The 18,370-nt window shown below is 44.9% G+C and overlaps 1 protein-coding gene across 4 annotated transcripts in view; it reads left to right on the top strand.

Moving 5' to 3' along the window:
- The window catches only part of ADAMTS12 (ADAM metallopeptidase with thrombospondin type 1 motif 12), a 297,469-nt gene that overhangs the window by 235,767 nt on the left and 43,332 nt on the right, over positions 1–18,370 (top strand). For all 4 annotated transcript variants that reach the window (XM_073891049.1, XM_073891050.1, XM_025867427.2 and 1 more), the window contains 3 exons: positions 3,846–4,090; positions 5,833–5,971; positions 12,927–13,053. In XM_073891049.1, the coding sequence (XP_073747150.1) occupies positions 3,846–4,090; positions 5,833–5,971; positions 12,927–13,053 (511 nt within the window). The remainder of the gene's footprint in view (positions 1–3,845; positions 4,091–5,832; positions 5,972–12,926; positions 13,054–18,370) is intronic.

The raw sequence follows: 18,370 nt of genomic DNA on the forward strand, positions 1-18,370 counted from the left end.
GGAAGGGAAGGAGAGGGCCTGGGCCCTCTACGTGACAGTGTTCCTATCAAGAGAGCCCCGGGCTGCCACTCTTTGTCCCAGAAGCATTTAGGGTCAGGAAGCCCCTATCAACATCTGTTCCCTCTTCTGTGTTTCCTTTCCTCTGGCCTCGAGCGAGAGGGCTGTGGTTGCTCATTGCGCGTGCCAAGCTTCTGGTGCCCTTACCACCCGCTTTTGGAAATAATTGAAGCTAAAACTCTCAATGTAGGTCATGGCACTTGGACTTCTCAAAAGATCTGCTGGACACATTTATGTGTACATAATTCTTACTTTCTCTGATTTGGGAGCGGGTCAAATGCAGGGTTGTACCTGAACTTGACATTGACTTGTCATTGCTGTCAAGGCAAGCATCAGAAGATGGACTGGCTTTTCCGAGGAGCCTCCTCACATTAAACCATAAGATTTGGGCCCGCAGTGTGGATTGTTTTGCTCACCTCAAACTGACAGCATAAATCTTTTTAAAAAGATGAGCTTTAAAAAGATATCTGGGGTTAATAGTATGACCTCTTTATGAGCACATTTTTTATTAGAAGTGACAGACTGGAAACCACATATGCTACTGGGTAAATCCTTTTTGGTGGATTACAAAGAACAGTTGGATAAGATGTGCTTTAGCACCAATGATCTATTGTAGCTCTTGCGATAATTCCGAAGTGAGGCCACTCTTCTGCCCCATCCCCACAGGCCCTGAGTATTCTTTCAGCTCAAGGGGCTCAGGACTCAGTGATGGGATGTTTTCTCCAGGTGAGTCTGCATGGGCCCAGACTCCTTTCTTGAGGTCAAGATTACATTTTCCTACTTCCCCAATTTTCCCATTATTGCCCCAGTACTAGTGCAAATGACTAATGTTTACTAGGGAAGGTGGGAGAGAAGTGATTTTATGAATGAAAAATTCACCATTCTTAACACTTTGGAGAGAGTCTTACCAACCCTGAAAGCCTTCCTTTGACACGGAATAAATGTCTAAGTGACTTTCCACCCTTACTTTAAATAAGATTCTCATTTCTGTAAGGAAGACCCTTGAGGATAAGATACTCAAAAGATTTTTTAAAACTCTTTCTACCAACCACATTTTTTTATTAAAAACACAATTTTAAGAGTTTGTTAGCCAACCCTAGATATAGGTATATGTACTTTCCACCTAGGTGTGTGATGTGGCATAGATTTCTCCCCTTCGTGGGAACTCAGTTTTCTCACTTGGTAAGCAGAAATGTTTGTAGCCATTCATTTCCAATTAAATGTCCATTAATAGCAGATTGGTTAAATAAATGGGTTTATGTCATTTTTGCTGTTGTTGAAATGCTCAAAAAATATGGAAAGATATGTAAGGTATATTAAATTTAAAAAGCAATAGTTGGAATAGTTCATGTAATATGATCCCACTTGTTTAAAAAATTGCTTATACATGCAAACGAAGATTTTGGAAGAGAAATCCAATAAACCATTCACTGTAATTGTCTTTGGAACATAGGACTGGGGATGAAGGAAAATTGAAATTTTTACTTTTCCTTTTATACTCTTCTAAAGTGTGGGCTTTTGTGGTCATGTGCAAAGGAGTCTGGTGGATATATCGTGGTTATTTTTAACTCCAAATTACCATAATTTTATTTTTTGGCTTCCCCTTAGATATTCTTTTACAAATATATATATTTGTAAATGTGCATTACTTTGACTCATGGCTAAATCTGTCTCGGTTTACATCTTCTGTATGTAAACTGTTCAGAAGCAGCACTTATAGTCACTGAAAACTTTTATTCTAATTTGATGTACCTCCCATTTGAATTTGGCAGAATCTGCCATGATAAACATTTCTAATTTTGGATTTTCTCTCTTAAGTGAAAGATAAAAAACAAACTCTTTTGGATTTTTTTCCATCTAGTTCTCATTGTTTTTTTGGGGGGCGGTTGTTTTGTTGTTTGTCTGTAAACAAAGGAGATAAGGTGGTCACCACAATATTTCATGCCAGTTGATTTTCCTGAATGAGTTCTGCTATGAGAAGGCATGCGACATCCCAAGTCAGAAAGTGGCTGCTGGTCACAACACTCCAAAGGCATTTCAGAAAATTACATTAGCCTCAATTACACGTGATAAATATTTTCCCTGAGCTAGTTATAAATTTATAGTTTTAGGGCACGTGGGTGGCACAGTCGGTTGAGTGTCTGACTCTTGGTTTCGGCTCAGGTCATGATCTCAGGGTCGTGAGCTCGAGCCCTGCATTGTGCTCCATGCTCAGTGCAGAATCTGCTTCAGATTCTCTCTGTCTCCCTCTGGCCCTCCCTGCTCACATTCTCTCTCTCTCTTTCTCTCTCTCTTTCTCTCTCAAATAAATAAAATCTTTTTAAAAAATTTGTAGTTTTAATCAGCTATTTCAGGCAGGTATTGTTAGGGCCAAATGGAATTGAATCAAATACTACAAGACCTGCATTTTGGTCTGGCTGGATGGGAGCTGCCAGTTTGAAAAATGGAGCTGAGGGTGTGGCCTGAGCTTCTGAGCAAATCGTACATCCTGGCCAGCCCTAGGATTTGAGCTCCCCAGGACTCCCCACTACTGTAGTGTCTCAGGGAGAAGAAATGGTTGAGGCACTTTCAGGTGACAGAGATGAAGGTTTGCTTGTGGTTGAAAAACCTAGTATCTCTCCAGTGCAAAATGACCAGGATGATCAGGGCCTTAAAGCCAGCATTTGTACGGGAAGGTTAAAAGAAAAAAGAATGTTTCACTTGGAAGAGAGAAAAACAATTGAATATCAGAGTTGTGAGGGATGTCAGACATCATCTTGTTGGAGCCCCTTCATTGTGCAGATGACGTTCGAAGACGTTACATAAGTCAATGAACACCATAGAGCTCACTCAAGATGATGCAGGAACTAGGACTCACGTGTTCTGGCCCCCTGCCCTAGCACGTTTGCATGTCATCCCCAAAGTCCATGTTCTTTCCATTCTATCACATTTATGAGGTCATGATTCGTAAGAAGCACAAATAGGATAAATGCATAAGGTGCTTAGCGCAGAGTCTGCCTAAGGGAGGAAACCATTATGTGTTAATTCCTTTTGTCCCCAGCATGTCTCCTGCCATGACAACCAGTAAATAAGGGTAGGACTATACCTAGAATTGATCGCCATTTTTAAATGGATGCCCTCTGTGCTTTTTCACAAAAGTAGAATGTAAGTTCATATTTCAGCAAAACATAAAAAGTAAGAAAAAAAAACCTAATGAAGAGAATTGTCCAGCAATATAAAAAGCTGTGCTCAGAGCGAGCTGAGTTTCTCATCACAAGCTATATTCAAGAGCGCCAGGTGGCAAATCAATCCAAGATTCCCTCAGGGATTCTCTTAATGAATTTAAGCTATGATTAGATTATTTCTAAGAGTCTGTCTTTAACTTGCAGGCAGTGAGGACGAATGAGGAGAAGGGTGTACCCAGGGCAATGTTGAAAAGATTCATCTGATAGCAGCAACAAATGGGGGAGCAGAAATGCAAATGGAGAGCTAGTTAAGGGCTGTCAACTCTCAACTTAAAATCGCAGAAAAGTCAATGCTGGATCAACCACAAACATTTCAGGGTCCAGTCTGCATTTATTTCATCTCTTCTCACAAAACTGTGTGCATCCTGAGTCACAGAGCTCCTGGGCATTCCACTCCTGGCCAAGCTCTTTAAAATTCCCCATGACTACTGCATCTGCTCATCCCAGTGACCACCCAGGAGGAAGGCAAGGGCGCTAAACAGTGGGCTTGAACGATGGCTCAGAAACAGATTGTGTTCAGCTAAGCTAGTGTGCCTTTTTCATTATCGTGTCTTCTCTCCTTAGGTTATGTTGACATCGGACTGATTCCAAAAGGAGCAAGGGACATACGGGTAATGGAGGTTGAGGGAGCTGGAAACTTTTTGGCCATCAGGAGTGAAGACCCCCAAAAATATTACCTCAATGGAGGATTCATTATCCAGTGGAATGGGAACTACAAGCTGGCGGGGACCACCTTCCAATATGACAGGAAAGGAGACCTGGAGAGACTGATGGCCACGGGTCCCACCAATGAGTCGGTGTGGATCCAGGTAATGCAGAAGCAAAGGCAGCTGCTCATGTGTATATTAGTTAGGGTGTTTCTGATTTTCTTTTCCAAGGTGTTTGTTAGGGGACACTCATTCAGAACCCTTAAAACTTCTTTTAACAAGGAGCAGGGAGGAAAGCAAGATATTATTTTGTGTTGTTAATCCTTTATTGCCTAAAAATTGCTGAAACCCCGATAATGAAGTGCCGTGGGCCCTGAAGTCATCTATTGGGAGTTTTGAATTCAGCTTCCAGTATGATTGACATAGGCTGTTCATCTGAGGGTGATTGTTTCTCAGGTGTACAGAGGGTGCTGTCAGTCGATGTTGGTCTGGCGTGAGCTTCCAGGTAGCTTTCCAGCAGTGGTGATGGACTGACATGGTTTTTTCATATGTTACCATGTGGTTGTTTGTAGGCAGGAGGTTTGACTTTGTGAAACTCTTAGGGGGGGAGGGGGTCAGAATGTAGTATGTGCACCTTAAAGACACGGGTGATTCACCTTTTGTGTTGGCAAGGAACCATAGAGAAAGAGTGGAATCATTATACCAGTAGAGACGAGGCAGGTTGGGGATGACAAATGGCCCAAGAGTCAGATCTAACCATATTCAGAAGTTAGAGGGAGGTGATTCCAGAGCCAGAGATCAGAGCGCTCACAAAAGCCAGAAACCAAGGCTTGACAGCTGTGATTCATAAATGTCTACCTGACATCTTACTTGCTTGCATGGTGAAGGATTCATATACGGGAACCCCGATCCCAAGGAGCAACCATCCAGCACCTCTAAGTTTAAGATTAATCCATTTTAAATGTGTAGTAAGGGGCGCCTGCGTGGCTCAGTCAGTTGAGTGTCTGACTCTTGGCTTCTGCTCAGGTTGTGATCTCAAGGTCGTGAGATCGGCCCCATGTCAGGCTCTGTGCTCAGTGTGGAGTCCACTTGGGATTCTTTCCCTCTCCTTGTGCCCCTTGCCCTGCTCTCATGCTCACTCGCTCGCTCTCTAAAATAAGTAAATAAAAAAAAAATCTTAAAAAAAGTAAACGTGTGATAAGTAGATTGCCTGCAGGAGACAGAAGTGAGGAGAAGGCCCCAAGAGTGGTATGCCTTGCTCAAGCCCATGACAGTTTTTACCCCAGAGCCGTATGCTTTAAAGGAACTAACCAGCCTGAGAGCTGGAGAAGAGTATCATAAGATGACAGCTAGTTATAAACAATAAGTGTCAGTGTTTATAGAATGCTAACTATGTGCCAGGCACTATTCTCTTCATGCGAATCACTGTACATTTATTTACTTACTGAACTCTCACAACAACCTTATTAGTCATGCTATTATTATCCTCACTTTGTAAATGGGGAAACTAAGGCACAAAGAGATTAAGTAACTTACCCGTAATCACCAAGTTAGTAAGTTCACAGGAGTGCAAGGTGGCCCACCGGTCTGTAGTCGGAAAAGATGCTACCCCATTCCCTCAGAGCAGTTTCCACAGGATTAGACCTCCGTGGGAATTCAGCCAAGAAATGATCAAATAGACAGGAGGTATAGAGAGGTAAAGACACGGATGTAGGTAGACGGAGCTACAGAGAGATGGGTATCGGTGGACGTAGAGGCAGAGGTGGAGATACGTTCATTTGTTGGCATTTTCTCTGATGCATGCCTTCGTCCCTAAGACGATGGGCATTCTGTAGTGTAGTCACACAGCTGTGTTCTGTAGTATCAAGTCATGACAGCATTGTCACCCCTCTTTTGCCTTTTAGTTGCTGTTCCAGGTGACTAACCCCGGCATCAAGTACGAGTACACAATCCGGAAAGATGGCCTTGCCAACGAAGTGGAAAAACTGGGGTATTCCTGGCAGTATGGCCGTTGGACTGAGTGCAGTGTAACATGTGGGACAGGTGAGCGACAGCCGCTGTGTGCGTGAATCCATGTCCGCTTCATGCGGGGCCATCGGGTGGTGCCCAGAGGTCCCAGCCTTCCACACACATGGCCCAGGGGCCTCTGTGGGAGTGAATATGCTGGTCATGGTCTAAAGACAGAGACAGTTTTCCCTTTATACTGTCCTTCATGAAAGGTTTTGTTTGAAAAAAGTGTTACGTGTCTTTGCTTTGTTTTGTTTTCAGCTTTCTTGAGCTATAACCCACACAAAACATTGTGTAAGTTTAAGGTCTACAACTGGACGACTTGGTACACGTGAATGTTGTGAAATGTTTACCATATCAGGTCAGCCACCACACCCATCACCCCACATACCTTTTTTGGGTGTGGTGAGAACATTTAAGATCTGCTCGCTTAGCAACTTTCAAGAATACAATACAGTATTACATGGGTTTTATCTTTATCTATTTTTATAAATTTTATTTTATTTTATTACGTTATGTCAGTCACCATACAGTACATCATTAGTTTTTGAGGTAGTGTTCCATGATTCATTGTTTGTGTATAACACCCAGTGCTCCATTACATGTGTTTTAAAAAGCAAAACAGAAAGCCTTAATAACCTGGTGAGGACCTGACTCCTACACAAGTCAAACACCCCACCCAGAGGCAGACTGTAAACAATGGCCAAATCCAGACCATAACAAGCTCTCCTGATTCCCATCCATTGTTCTTTTTTCTGTCTCCAATTTACCAAGTATTTGTATCTATGAGGAGAGTAGTTTTCTCTCATAAAATCGAACATTGGAGAGATTCCTTGCTGTTAAGTATGTCAGGATGAAGTAAATTCTTTTTTTTTTTAAGATTTATTTATTTATTTGAGAGAGAGAGGAGGGACAGAGGGAGAGGGAGAGGGAGAATCTTAAGCAGGTTCCCTGAGGGGCACGGAGCCCTATGTGGGGCTGATCTCACAACCCTGAGATCATGACCTGAGCTGAATCAAGAGTCTGTTGCTAAACCGACCAAGCCACCCAGGTGCCCAGGATGGACAAAGTTCTGCTACCATAATAAAGAAATCAGAATCTCAGGAATTCAACACGATGTAGGTTTATTTCTAACCCATTCTAAGTCTGATGCAGGTTGGGTGGCCCAGCTTCATTTTGGAGCTAAGACATCTGAAAGGTGTGGCTCCCAGTGTGCCCCACAGGAGAAGAAAGAATTGGAAAAGGCAGACTGGCTCTTTTTTTTTTAATATTTTATTTATTTATTTGAGAGAGAGCAAGAGAGAGAGAGCACAAGCAGGGGGAGCGGCAGCAAAGGGAGAATGACAAGCAGACTCCCCACTGAGCAGGAAGCCTGATGCAGGGTTCGATCCCAGGATCCCAGGACCATGACCTGATCCAAAGGCAGACGCTTAACGACTGAGCCATCGAGGTGTCCCGGACTGGCTCTTACTTGGGGCTTTGGCCTGATGGTGACACAGATCATTTCTGTTCACCTTTCGTTGGTTGGCCTTAGTCCTCTGGGTACAGTAACTGCAGAGAGAAGCCAGGAACTGTGGACAAGCACAGGGACATTTGTAAGGCACTGGCTCTCTCTGCTGCAGGCTAGATGAAATTCTCAGAGGCCTGGGAGGGCAGGGTCTGGGCTTGTCACGTACCTGGGGCTCTGCACTCGTTTGGGGGGCTTTAATAGTACTGGATGAGAAGTCCTCCACCTCTGTCTCCTTTCGGATCGTGTCCAAGTCTGTTCTGGAACTTCCTGCCTTGAGTCTGTCTCTACTGCCTATAAACCAAGGCCCCACCAGGGGCAAGTGCCCGCTGCAGCAATGGAGCCAAGGGAGTGAAAGTGAAGGAGTGAAAGGTTCAGTAGAACCCAGTTGGCTCCGCCATGGGCTTCTCTCCCACATCCTGTGTCTCTCTCTGCACCCCTCATCCACCTGCTCTCCCCCTGCCCCAGGAAGTAGTCCTGGAAGGAGGTCCAACGGCAGACACTGTGTCACGTGCCATCAGCCTAATGAGCGACGTTTGTATTACTAGCTTCTTTCTTTCCCTCCTTCAGTACAGGAACCAAGAAGGGTTAGCTTTTAGAAATCCTGGGGATCATGTTCATTTCAGAATGTGTGATGTTTCGAAAATCCTAAGCCTCTGGAGATCGATTAGGGTCCAAGGTGGGTTGTGTGGCAGCAATTGGTTGTGGGGTCGGTGTCGATGGTGTCACCCCACGGCTGCAGCTACAGCATTTCCAGATGCCCCACCCCACTGCCCAGGGGGCTGGGCTGGCCGGGGAGCTCGAGCAATTTAAGCAGAAAATCAGTTCGTGAAAACTATTTCCCTGCAATTGCAAGGAAAATGAGGTCGTGGGGACTGTAGTCACCAATACTTTTCCCAGTTCTCATCCCCATTTTTCTCTTCTTTCAGCGAAGTACAGGTGTAGCTGCAAAGCTTAAATCATCTGTCCCTGGACCCCAGGGAGGGAAGACTCAGCCAGTCCAGATGGGCAGGGGACAGGAGAACACCCCCCCCTTCTGTTCCAGCATGGGATGAATTCTTTGCATTATACATGCAGTATTTCAGAGAATAGGCATACAAGATAATTGGCTGATTTGTGCAGTCATCGGAAAGCAGGCTTTTCTTAGCTAGGAAATGAAGTGGCCTGACCAAATGTGAAGGAGGCATTTGGTGTTGATAACGGCCTGACCCTCGGCCTGCGTGGGCAGACGTCATCCTGGTTGTTCAACCTTCACAGGAACTGTCAGCGAGCTGCCACAGTGGTCCATGTGCTCGTCCCAGTCGCAGTCCCACTGCCTTTTTGAGTGACAGTGAGCGCTCTTCCTCTGACGGAGAAGAAAGACAGCATTTCTACTTTCCTGCTGTCAGACACAGAGGGTGAAATGCTAATATTCCCCTAGGACACACGTGGCTAAATATAAAGATGGAAGACTGCCTGAAACACTGAATCAGTCAACGATGTCATTTTATTTTCTTTGAGCAAAAACTTCCTATATTTTAAAAGTAAGTTAAATACCTTACTGGAAAATTAGAAATAGAAAAAGTCATCCCCCTGCATATGCATTTGTGTACTTTGTTGCCTTTCAGTATCCTTTTTCCTAGTCTTAGACGTATCTAGTTGTGTGCACACGGGTGTATTTATGTACATACACACAAGCCTTCACTTAATGTGGTAACATGGGTAACCTTGCCAAGTGCTACTCAATCTTCACAGCTATCATTTTTATGGATGCGTTATATTTCCCTGGCAAGACAAAGCAAAATGTCTTTAACCGATTCCATGTAAAGAATGATTTCATTAGTGTAATTTGTAGTTGGAATTTCTAGGTTCAAAGAGTGTAAATATGATGGTAATATTAAGAAACTTATTACCAAATTGATCCCTATAGTAAAAGAGTTACAAACAGGTAGTAGCAACTACTTTGTTTTTGTTTTTACTGTTACTGTATTATTTTAGCCTTACACTTTGTCGCTGGGAAGCCTTATGAATGTCCAAGGAAAATGGAGAATGTAACAACAAACTCTTGCATGCCGGCCACTCACCTTTCTCAGATCTTACTATTACTTATGCTTATTTCAATCTTCATGTTTAAAGAAAAAAAATTGCACAGATATACTTGAAGAGCACTTCCCTTACTCCACTCCCTTTCCTTTTTCCCCAGAGCTAATTAAGGTCATGAAATCAGTATTTATTATTTTCATGCATGTTGTTAAATATTTTAGTATACATGTGAATAGCCATATACATTAAAAAATACTGTTTCTCAGGCATTTAAGCTTTCTGTAAATAGTATCATACTCTATGTATCATTTGTTGTCTTGCTGGTTTTACTCAGTATTATGCTTTTGAGATAAATCCACACTAATGAAAGTAGCTCTAGTACATTCACTTGAAGGGCTGCATACTATTCCATTGTGCAAATATACCATTATTTATACATTCCACTATTTTGCAGTTATAAACAGTTTTGTAATGCTGTAATGAACAGCTTTCCTCAATATTATGAAAGCTCAAAGTAACCGTTTGACATAGGTTTGACATACATTTGACATAGGTGCACATATCCTTGATAAAGCATGAGAATCACGGGGCACCTGGGTGGCTCAGTTGGTTAAGCATCTGCCTGCTCAGGTCGTGATCCTGGGGTCCTGGGATGGAGCCAGGCATCGGGCTTCCTGCTCAGTGGGGAGTCAGCTTCTCCCTCTCCCTCTGCTGCTCCCTCTGCTTGTGCTCTCTCACTCTCTCTCTGTCAAATAAATAAATAAAATCTCAAAAAAAAACCAAGTGTGAGCATCACAAATAAGGACACACATTCGAATCTGACCTTGATGTGTGACCATATACTGATGATGTTGAGAAGACTGTTCACTTCTTTGGAAAATCAGAGTCAGATACTTCTTTGACTATTTTAAAATTGCATTCATCTCGGTACTAATCCACCTGGCTTCATCCACTATAATTGTCAGGTAGGGTCAACCAAGTGAAGATTTGGAAGACTTTTTTAATATTTAAGACTTCATAAAAATAGTAGTAACATTTACTGAGATGGATTTAAGCATATGCTGTGGAATGAAGTTTATATAGTTTATCATACACATAAATAGAGAGTATTTGTCAGATAAATTACAAGTAATATATAGTGATAAACACCATTAATTCCAAAAGAGAAACTGACACATCGTTATTAATTTTGCCCTATGCATTCGACGGTATCTGCCTGGCCAGTCCATCTGTTCAGCTCGCTGCGGAGCCAGCACAGTGACCCATGCAATACTGTTAACTTTGCGACAGGGATTTTATGTAATATTTTGTGCCCCTCTGCTACTTCTGGAGTCAGGAGCATTGAGCAAGGACACTTATCTTTGCTATTCATACGCAGAAACAAGCCTTTTTGGGGGATGTTTCCAACCTCTGAGAGTCACCTGACATTTTCATTTTAGGTTTTGATATTAAGAATTTGCCACACTACCCAAAGTTTTCATGAAATTTCTAAGTACCTAAGCTTTTCTCTTTTTTTGCTCTACCATGGCAGGTGCACGCCAGTGTTTCTGGCTTCAACCACCTCAGCCTGTATTCTGCTCACGTTGTCTAAGACGTCTCTACAGGTGCTTGTGTCCATCCAAGGACTCCTTCCTTGTGCCATGGGAGTTCCTTTTATGACGTTACTTCCAGCTATTGACAGTGTTTTATTTATATGATGAAAGAAGAATAACATAGTCGTATCAGTTGAGAAAGCCTGAGTGGTTGAAAGGTTGCCTGTCTCTCCAAAAGAAGAAAATGCTGTTTTATTTAACAATAAAATATTGATTCAGGGATGCCTGGGTGGCTCAGTCATTTGAGCATCTGCCTTCGGCTTAGGTCACGATCCCCGGGTCCTGGGATCGAGCCCCGGGTCGGGCTCCTTGCTCCGCGGGGAGCCTGCTTCTCCCTCTGCCTGCCATTCGCCTGCTTGTGCTCTCTCTCTCTGACAAATAAATAAGTAAGAAAATCTTTTTTAAAAAAACAAAAAAAAATTTGAAAAGAAATATTGTTGATTCATTTTAAAGGATTTGCTGACTCTATGACAACTCGCTCTGACATTTTTAAGTGATGAGATGTGATCTCTGGCATCTGAGTATGAAAGCCAGCCTAGGAGATTGGGTTGGAACAACTCATGGGAGGTGGTGTGAGGCGGCGGACAGGACAGCGGGTTCCAGGTCAGGTCCTGCAGCTGCGTGCCTGTGGGGAAACCCCTCCATGCGCCGAAGTGAGGCGGTGACCAGCTTTGTAGGTTCCTCGTGGCCTTTCCAATTTGGGAATTCCGTACACCAGCAGGCCCACTCAAGGCCTGGATGCCCTGAGAGTTCAGGGCGCCAAGATTTGTGCAGGCTGATTGCTCTGTCCCCCGCCCCGGGGGCGGGTGTCCCAGTCTTCGGTCTTGTCCCCCAGTGTTTCACATCAAACATTGAAGCATTACCCTCTCAAGGTGCCTGAAGACTCTCTTCTCACTGTCCCTGCGCTTCTCCATCAGTGACATTCTGGCCACTCCCCTAACCTCTCTTGCTAACGATGTCTTACTTAGCAGAACCTGTGGTCCCTTTCCTCTCTCAACCTGTGTGGCTTCACTGTGCCTTCATTTCATCTCGCACATAGCGAATGACGGCAGTGTTGACCTCATTGGATTGTTGTGAGGTTTGGGTTATTATATATCAAAATAGATAATAAGTAACCCACATCTTTATATATTTATGTATGTCTATATATATTTGTCTATTTGTATACACATAGAGTTTTGAACAGTGCCTGGGACAAGGCAAGCACTGGGTGTGTTCGCTGTTATTATTTTTCCAAAGTTAAACCCAGCTTACAGATGCGCTTGGTTTGCGTGTGGAACCTGCCACCGCCCGCACCCCCCCGCCCCCCCCGTGCTCCTCTTACTCACATTACCGACCTGGTCTCAGGGAACAATGGTATTATCAGTCCCTGCTATCAAACCCTCTAGTTTGGAAACATAGCCTCTCAAACTTTATAACATTCTTTTAAATTTTATTCCTTTCTTTCAGAGTTTTCTAATATAAAGCTCCTTACCTTCTCTGTTCCTTTATTAAACTGTAGCAATTGTGTTATAACACCTGGTCATAATATCTGCTTTCGTTATTTAAAATCTCACTTTGTTTTTATTTGGCATATATGTGTTTGTCTTGTCTCCACAGCTAGATTATAATCTATATGTTAGATTATGTATTAATCCACCTGTATTATCTGTAGTCCTTCTAAAGCAGGATCTCTTCCACCCACTGGCGGCTGCAGCACGGGTGCGTTAGAGACCCCATTCCTCATCCACACTTTAGAAACCAGACACCCTACGGACAACTTTCCCATCAGCCGTAAGCATGATCACTTGACATGACCAGGGGCCTCACCTGACACTAAGCATGTGGGCTCAAGATTTAATATGTGTGAACCCTTCTACCCGACCCCCAGGTATTCGCCGCCAGACTGCCCATTGTGTGAAGAAGGGCCATGGGATGGTGAAAGCTACGTTTTGTGACCCAGAAACACAGCCCAATGGGAAACAGAAGAAGTGCCGCGAAAAGGATTGTCCACCCAGGTAAGCACTGATGAGAATTGGAGCTCTGTGTGTCTGCTTAGAAAGATGTGTGATTGGGGCGCCTGGGTGGCTCAGTCGTTGAGTGCCTGGCTCTGAGAGCGCCCGGCTTAGGTCAGGATTGCAGGGTTGTGAGATTGAGCCCCAAGTTGGGCTCTGCAGTAGGCATGGAAACTTCTTAAGACTCTCTCTCTCCCTCTCCCTCTGCCCCGCAAGCGCTTTCCCACCCTCTCTTAAAAAAAAAAAAAGCATGATGTCTGATTTAGTAGTAGTCTAATTCCCAGTGATAAAGGAGACTTGAGAGGCTTTGTTATTAGAACAAGTACAGGGAAACTTACAGGTTCCTGTGGCTGTGCTGTTGGAGCCCGCGGAAAGCTGTGAGTGAGGATATCTTCTCTCCATAGAGCAGTATTTCTTACAAAGCCAGTGTGTTCTGTGTTTGTCTGTTTGGTAAGGCTAAGTGTCAGAGCGTTGTTGAAGAGAATGCTATATGGATCCCCCAAAAGTTCTTTAGCTAACGGGTCCAGCTTTTCCGAGAGCATTGTGCCAGGCAGCGGGGGCGTCCCCTTTCAGATCACATGCCCATCCGCACGTAAGGCAGCCTGCAAGAGTGGCTATCCGGAGCAGACTTCCCCAGTGTCAGCACCGTTGACACTCGGAGAGGCTAACTCGGTTGTGGGGCTGTGCTGTAGCGTGGTAGGATGTTGAGCGGCACCCCTGGCCTATATCCGCTTAGATGTTAGTAGCAACATCCCCCCTTCCTCTGGGTTGTCACAACCAAAAGTATCTTCAGACATTGCCAAGTGTCTCGTAGAGGGCAAAAGCACCTTTGGTTGAGAACCAGCGTTACAGAGCTATTTGCTTGCTGCTCACCATATTGGTTCTAGATACTGGAATCCGAGAAGGTGGCTGGAATGTTATTAGGGTTAAAGAGAGAGAGAGAGAAAAAAAAAACCAAGAAGCAGGAGGGGGAGGAGGGAGAGAGGCAGAGAGAGAGGGGAGAGAGAGAGAGAAGGAAGGAAGGGAAGGGAGAAAGAAAGAACTAATTCTGGAGAGTCTTCATTCTCTAGTGACCTCAAGTAGGGCTGCACTTAGGTTACAGATTCCATCAGGCATTCATTCCAATCCTAAGAAGACACACTAAAAGGAGTTCAGTTAAACAGGAGGGGACTCACTGGTATTATAAATCAAACAAGTGGGGCGCCTGGGTGACTCATTCGGTCAAGCATCCAACTCTTGATTTCGGTTCAGGTCATGATCTCAGGGTTGTGAGATGAAGCCCTGGGTTGGACTCCGAGCTGGGCGTGGAGCCTGCTTGAGATTCTCTGTCTTCCTCTGCCCCACCCCCACCCCACTCTCATGCATGTTCTCTCTCTCTAAAAAAAATAATAATAATAATTAAAATAAATAAACAAGTGACGAACTGAACTCTAAAGAAGAGCCAGAAGAATGTGACAAATCCGGAAGAACTGGGTAAAAAGAAGAGTCTAGACAAAGCCGGCAATGTTGGTCTCTGGTGGGGGCAGACAGGCGGGACCCAGCAGCCAGAGCCAGAAGGTTTATTCTCGGTCCAGCTCTGTGGTTCCTGGTGGGGGAGGAGGGGGCTCTGAGGGGGGAGCCGGACTCACCCTGCCTCACCTCACATGGTCACCTCTCCTAGGCTTTGTGGCTGCACTTTCTATCATTTCTCCTCCGGGAAGAGGGAGCCAGGAAGGAGGCACACTTCTTGGGGCTCATTGCTAGCCCACGGCTCTGCGGGGCTCATGTGCTTCCTCACACTCTGTCTCCCTCAAGGTTATGGACCTTCTACCAGTAAACTTCTGTTGCACTCCTGGGGACACACATGCCTGGGATTCTCACCTCACTTTTCAAAGCCACTCGCTCTGATGGGCTGATACCCTCTCAAAACCACAGCTGTTTATTTCCTGGCTCTGATTTTGTCCTTGGCGTTCAGGTTCTCATTTTCATCATATTACATAGTCTCCCTTGGCCTGACTCTTGCCAGCAAATATTTATTAAGCTTCTGTTATTTCCCACAAGAGATACAGTGGTGATTATATCCATAGAAGAGTTACCATTTATTGAGCACTGAGATAGTGTGATACCAAAAAGGCAGTATATTCGGTCTCTGCCCCTGACACACGGAGGTGCTGGGAGAGCGCTGTGCAGAGGGTGTAGAAGCTCTGCCACATTTCCCCTGGACCCTGCCCTGTGCACCTCTTCCACCTGGCTGTTCCTGAGTTGTATCCTTTTATAATAAACCAGTCATCTAGTAAGTAAAATGTTTTCTTGAGTTCTGTGAGCCCCTCTAGCAAATTATCAAACCCTTGGCAGGGGTTGTGGGAACCCCTGATTCATAGCCAGCTGGTGAGCAGCATAGGTGTCCGCCTGGATGTGAAGAGCAGGGGTGGGGGTGGTGTCATGGGGCTGAGCCCTTAACCTGCCCGGTCTACACTAACCCCAGATAATAAGGGTCAGAATTGCTTGGTGTGCAAAACCCACACATTCGTTGAAACAGAAGTAATGTGAAAGTAGAGAAGAAGAAAACAGTGGGTTTTAGCTTTTTTTTTTTTTTTAAGAGAGAGCAGTGTGGGGGGGCGGTGGACAGAAGGAGGATAGAGAGATTCTTAAGCAGGCTCCTTGCCCAGTCTAGAGCCCGATGCAGGGCTCGATCTCACGACCCTGAGATCATGACCTGAGCTGAAATCAAGAATCAGACTCATAACCAGCTGAGCCACCCAGGCACCCTGAAAACAGTGGGGTTTTTAAGCACCTCCTTCACTTCTGATGATGTTTTAGAGATACCTTATATCTTCCCTTTATTGTTCTCAACTACTCAGAAAAATAACTATTATTATGTCAGTTTTATAGAGGAAGAAATTTCCTTTACCTCACTCAGTATCATACAACTAGCAAAGATTCAAACCCAGGTCTGTCTGGCTATAAGCCTGTGGTCTCCATTACATACCCCCAAAGACAGGCACATACCTCTCCCCCATCCAGGCTGTGTCCAAAGCAAAGCAAGCACTGTGCTAGGTGTGGTGGGCTCTGAAGGTTCTTGATGCAGACACTCACCTGCTGAGGCCAAGATAGAACTCTGGGGACATGGGCTATGTATGTAAAAGCAACACAGTCAAAGAAGATTCTGGTATCAGCTCTGGCTTTAGAACAGACGTTTATCTGTTGCTGACATTTTCTTATTTACCTGTGGCTGAAAACTTGGCCTCACTCTTTTCAGAATTCATCTCCCGTAAGGGTGGTTATCTTACGAGAGTCCACACTCCAACTATCAGAATTTCTAGTTGGAGGTGACTTTACAGTAAGGTACTATCGGTGTGAGAGGGAGAAGGATGTTGGAGCAAGAGTCCAGAAGCTGAAGGACTCTTGGGGAAAGGCTGAGCCGAGGGGGAAGCCCATGGACACAGAAGTGGAGCCTTGGTAAAGGAATTCTTAAAAAATACCAGCTGAGCTCTGTGGACTTGAAGCTGACCCTCGGTGCGGTCATGGGACAGGTTGGAAGGACATCTCCATCCGGATCCCTGCAGCCTACAAATGTTACCTCATTTGGAAGAAGGGTCTTTGCAGATGTTATTAAATTAAAGCATCTTGAAATGGGGATATTATCAGCCATTATCCACTTGGGCCCCAGATGTCATTGCAAGTGTCCTTATAAGAGAGAGGCAGAGGGAAATTTCACACACACACACACACACACACACACACACACACACACACACACAGGGTGGTATGAAGACAGAACAGACAGATTTGAAGACACCAGCCTTGAAGACTGGCGGGACAGTCCCCAAGCCGAGGGATGCTGGCAGCCACCACAGACTGAAAGAGATAAAGAACAGATCTTCTGTAGAGCCTCTGGGGGGAGCGTAGCTCCACTAGCACCTTGATTTCATCCCAGTAACACTGATTTTAGGACTATAATAGACGAGATTTGGCTTCTAGAACTGTAAGAAACCAGATTTTTGTTGTTTGAAGCCACCAAGTTTGTGGTTAATTTGTCGCAGCAACCACAGGAAATTAATGGAGGCAGTTTAACGCAAGTGAAGAGAAGAGGAGAGATCCCCCAGCCCAGCGATAGACGCTCCAGAGCTTGGAAAACCCTGGGATTGGGGCTTCTTGGAATGTGTGGCAAAGAATTTTTTTTTACTATGTTATGTTAATCACCATACATTACATCATTAGTTTTTGATGTAGTGTTCCATGATTCATTGTTTGAAGAATTTTTTGGAATAGCACAAATAGGTCACTTCCCAAGGAAGCTTGCAGCCAGGCAGGCTACCAGATACATATTCATGGGCAAGGCAAGCTGTTGTCAGGGCGAGACCAGCAGCCAGCCATGGGGACCCCTTACTCAAAGCCCTGCCTCCTGGCCACTGTCCCCATGGTCCTTGCCCCCCTTGGGGCTTTGTAGTTAGTTGACATGTCTTTATGTCTTCGTTCTAAAAGCAGCATTGTTAGAACAAGGCAAGTGATACCTTTTCCCCCTGGAAGGCTTCTTAAGCTGAGCGCATGGATGCAGCTTGTTGATTTAGAGCAAACTTCTGAAATGGACCAGGGATGCAGCCTCCTCTCCCACCATCAGTGCTGAAGCCCCGGTCGCAGTGAGAAAGGAGGTTCTGTGGCCGCAGGCAGGCGCTGGGCACCAGGCAGCCACTGGGCAGTCCCGGCCAGCACAGGTGTGCCTTCCAGCGCCCAGGTGTTCTCGGTGAGCTGAGCGTCGGTTTTGCAGCTGCGGTCTCTGTCTTTGCACATCGTTGCGCTTCAGGGGAGCAAGACAGCCCATTCTGTTCCGCAGCTTCTGCTCTTACATTGGAAACATAATTTCCTGCGATTCCCTCCAAACGATTTGAAAATTATACTTAAGAAGAGGGAAGCATAGCAATCAAACAAATCTTTTAAAATCGTTGTCATTGGTAGAATTTTTTGCTTCTTAAATCCTCCCACTGTGTTGTTATAGTGAGAATCTTTGATAGAGCCCCAGTCCATAGGACTTTTTTAAAAAGATTTTATTTACTTATTTGAGAGAGAAAGAGAGAGAGCATGAGCGGGGTGGGGACAGGCCATGGGAGAGAGAGAAGCAGACTCCCCGCTAAGCAGGAAGCCAGACATGGGGCTCCATCCCAGGACCCCAAGGTCATGACCAAAATCAGCTGCTTAACCAACTGAACCACCCAGGCGCCCCCCCAAAGGACTTTTACATTGTAACTGGGGTGGTGAGATTGACTGCTGTAGGGGGTCTAAAGAACAGTAAGAAACAGTACATGATGTGTGATGAGTGTCATCAGCGTTCTGGTAAGGTAAA

Source organism: Callorhinus ursinus, unplaced genomic scaffold (assembly GCF_003265705.2).
Source record: "Callorhinus ursinus isolate GAN/ISIS: 27379988/994484 unplaced genomic scaffold, GSC_fseal_2.0 scaffold3, whole genome shotgun sequence".
In the NCBI taxonomy this organism is placed as follows: domain Eukaryota; kingdom Metazoa; phylum Chordata; class Mammalia; order Carnivora; family Otariidae; genus Callorhinus; species Callorhinus ursinus.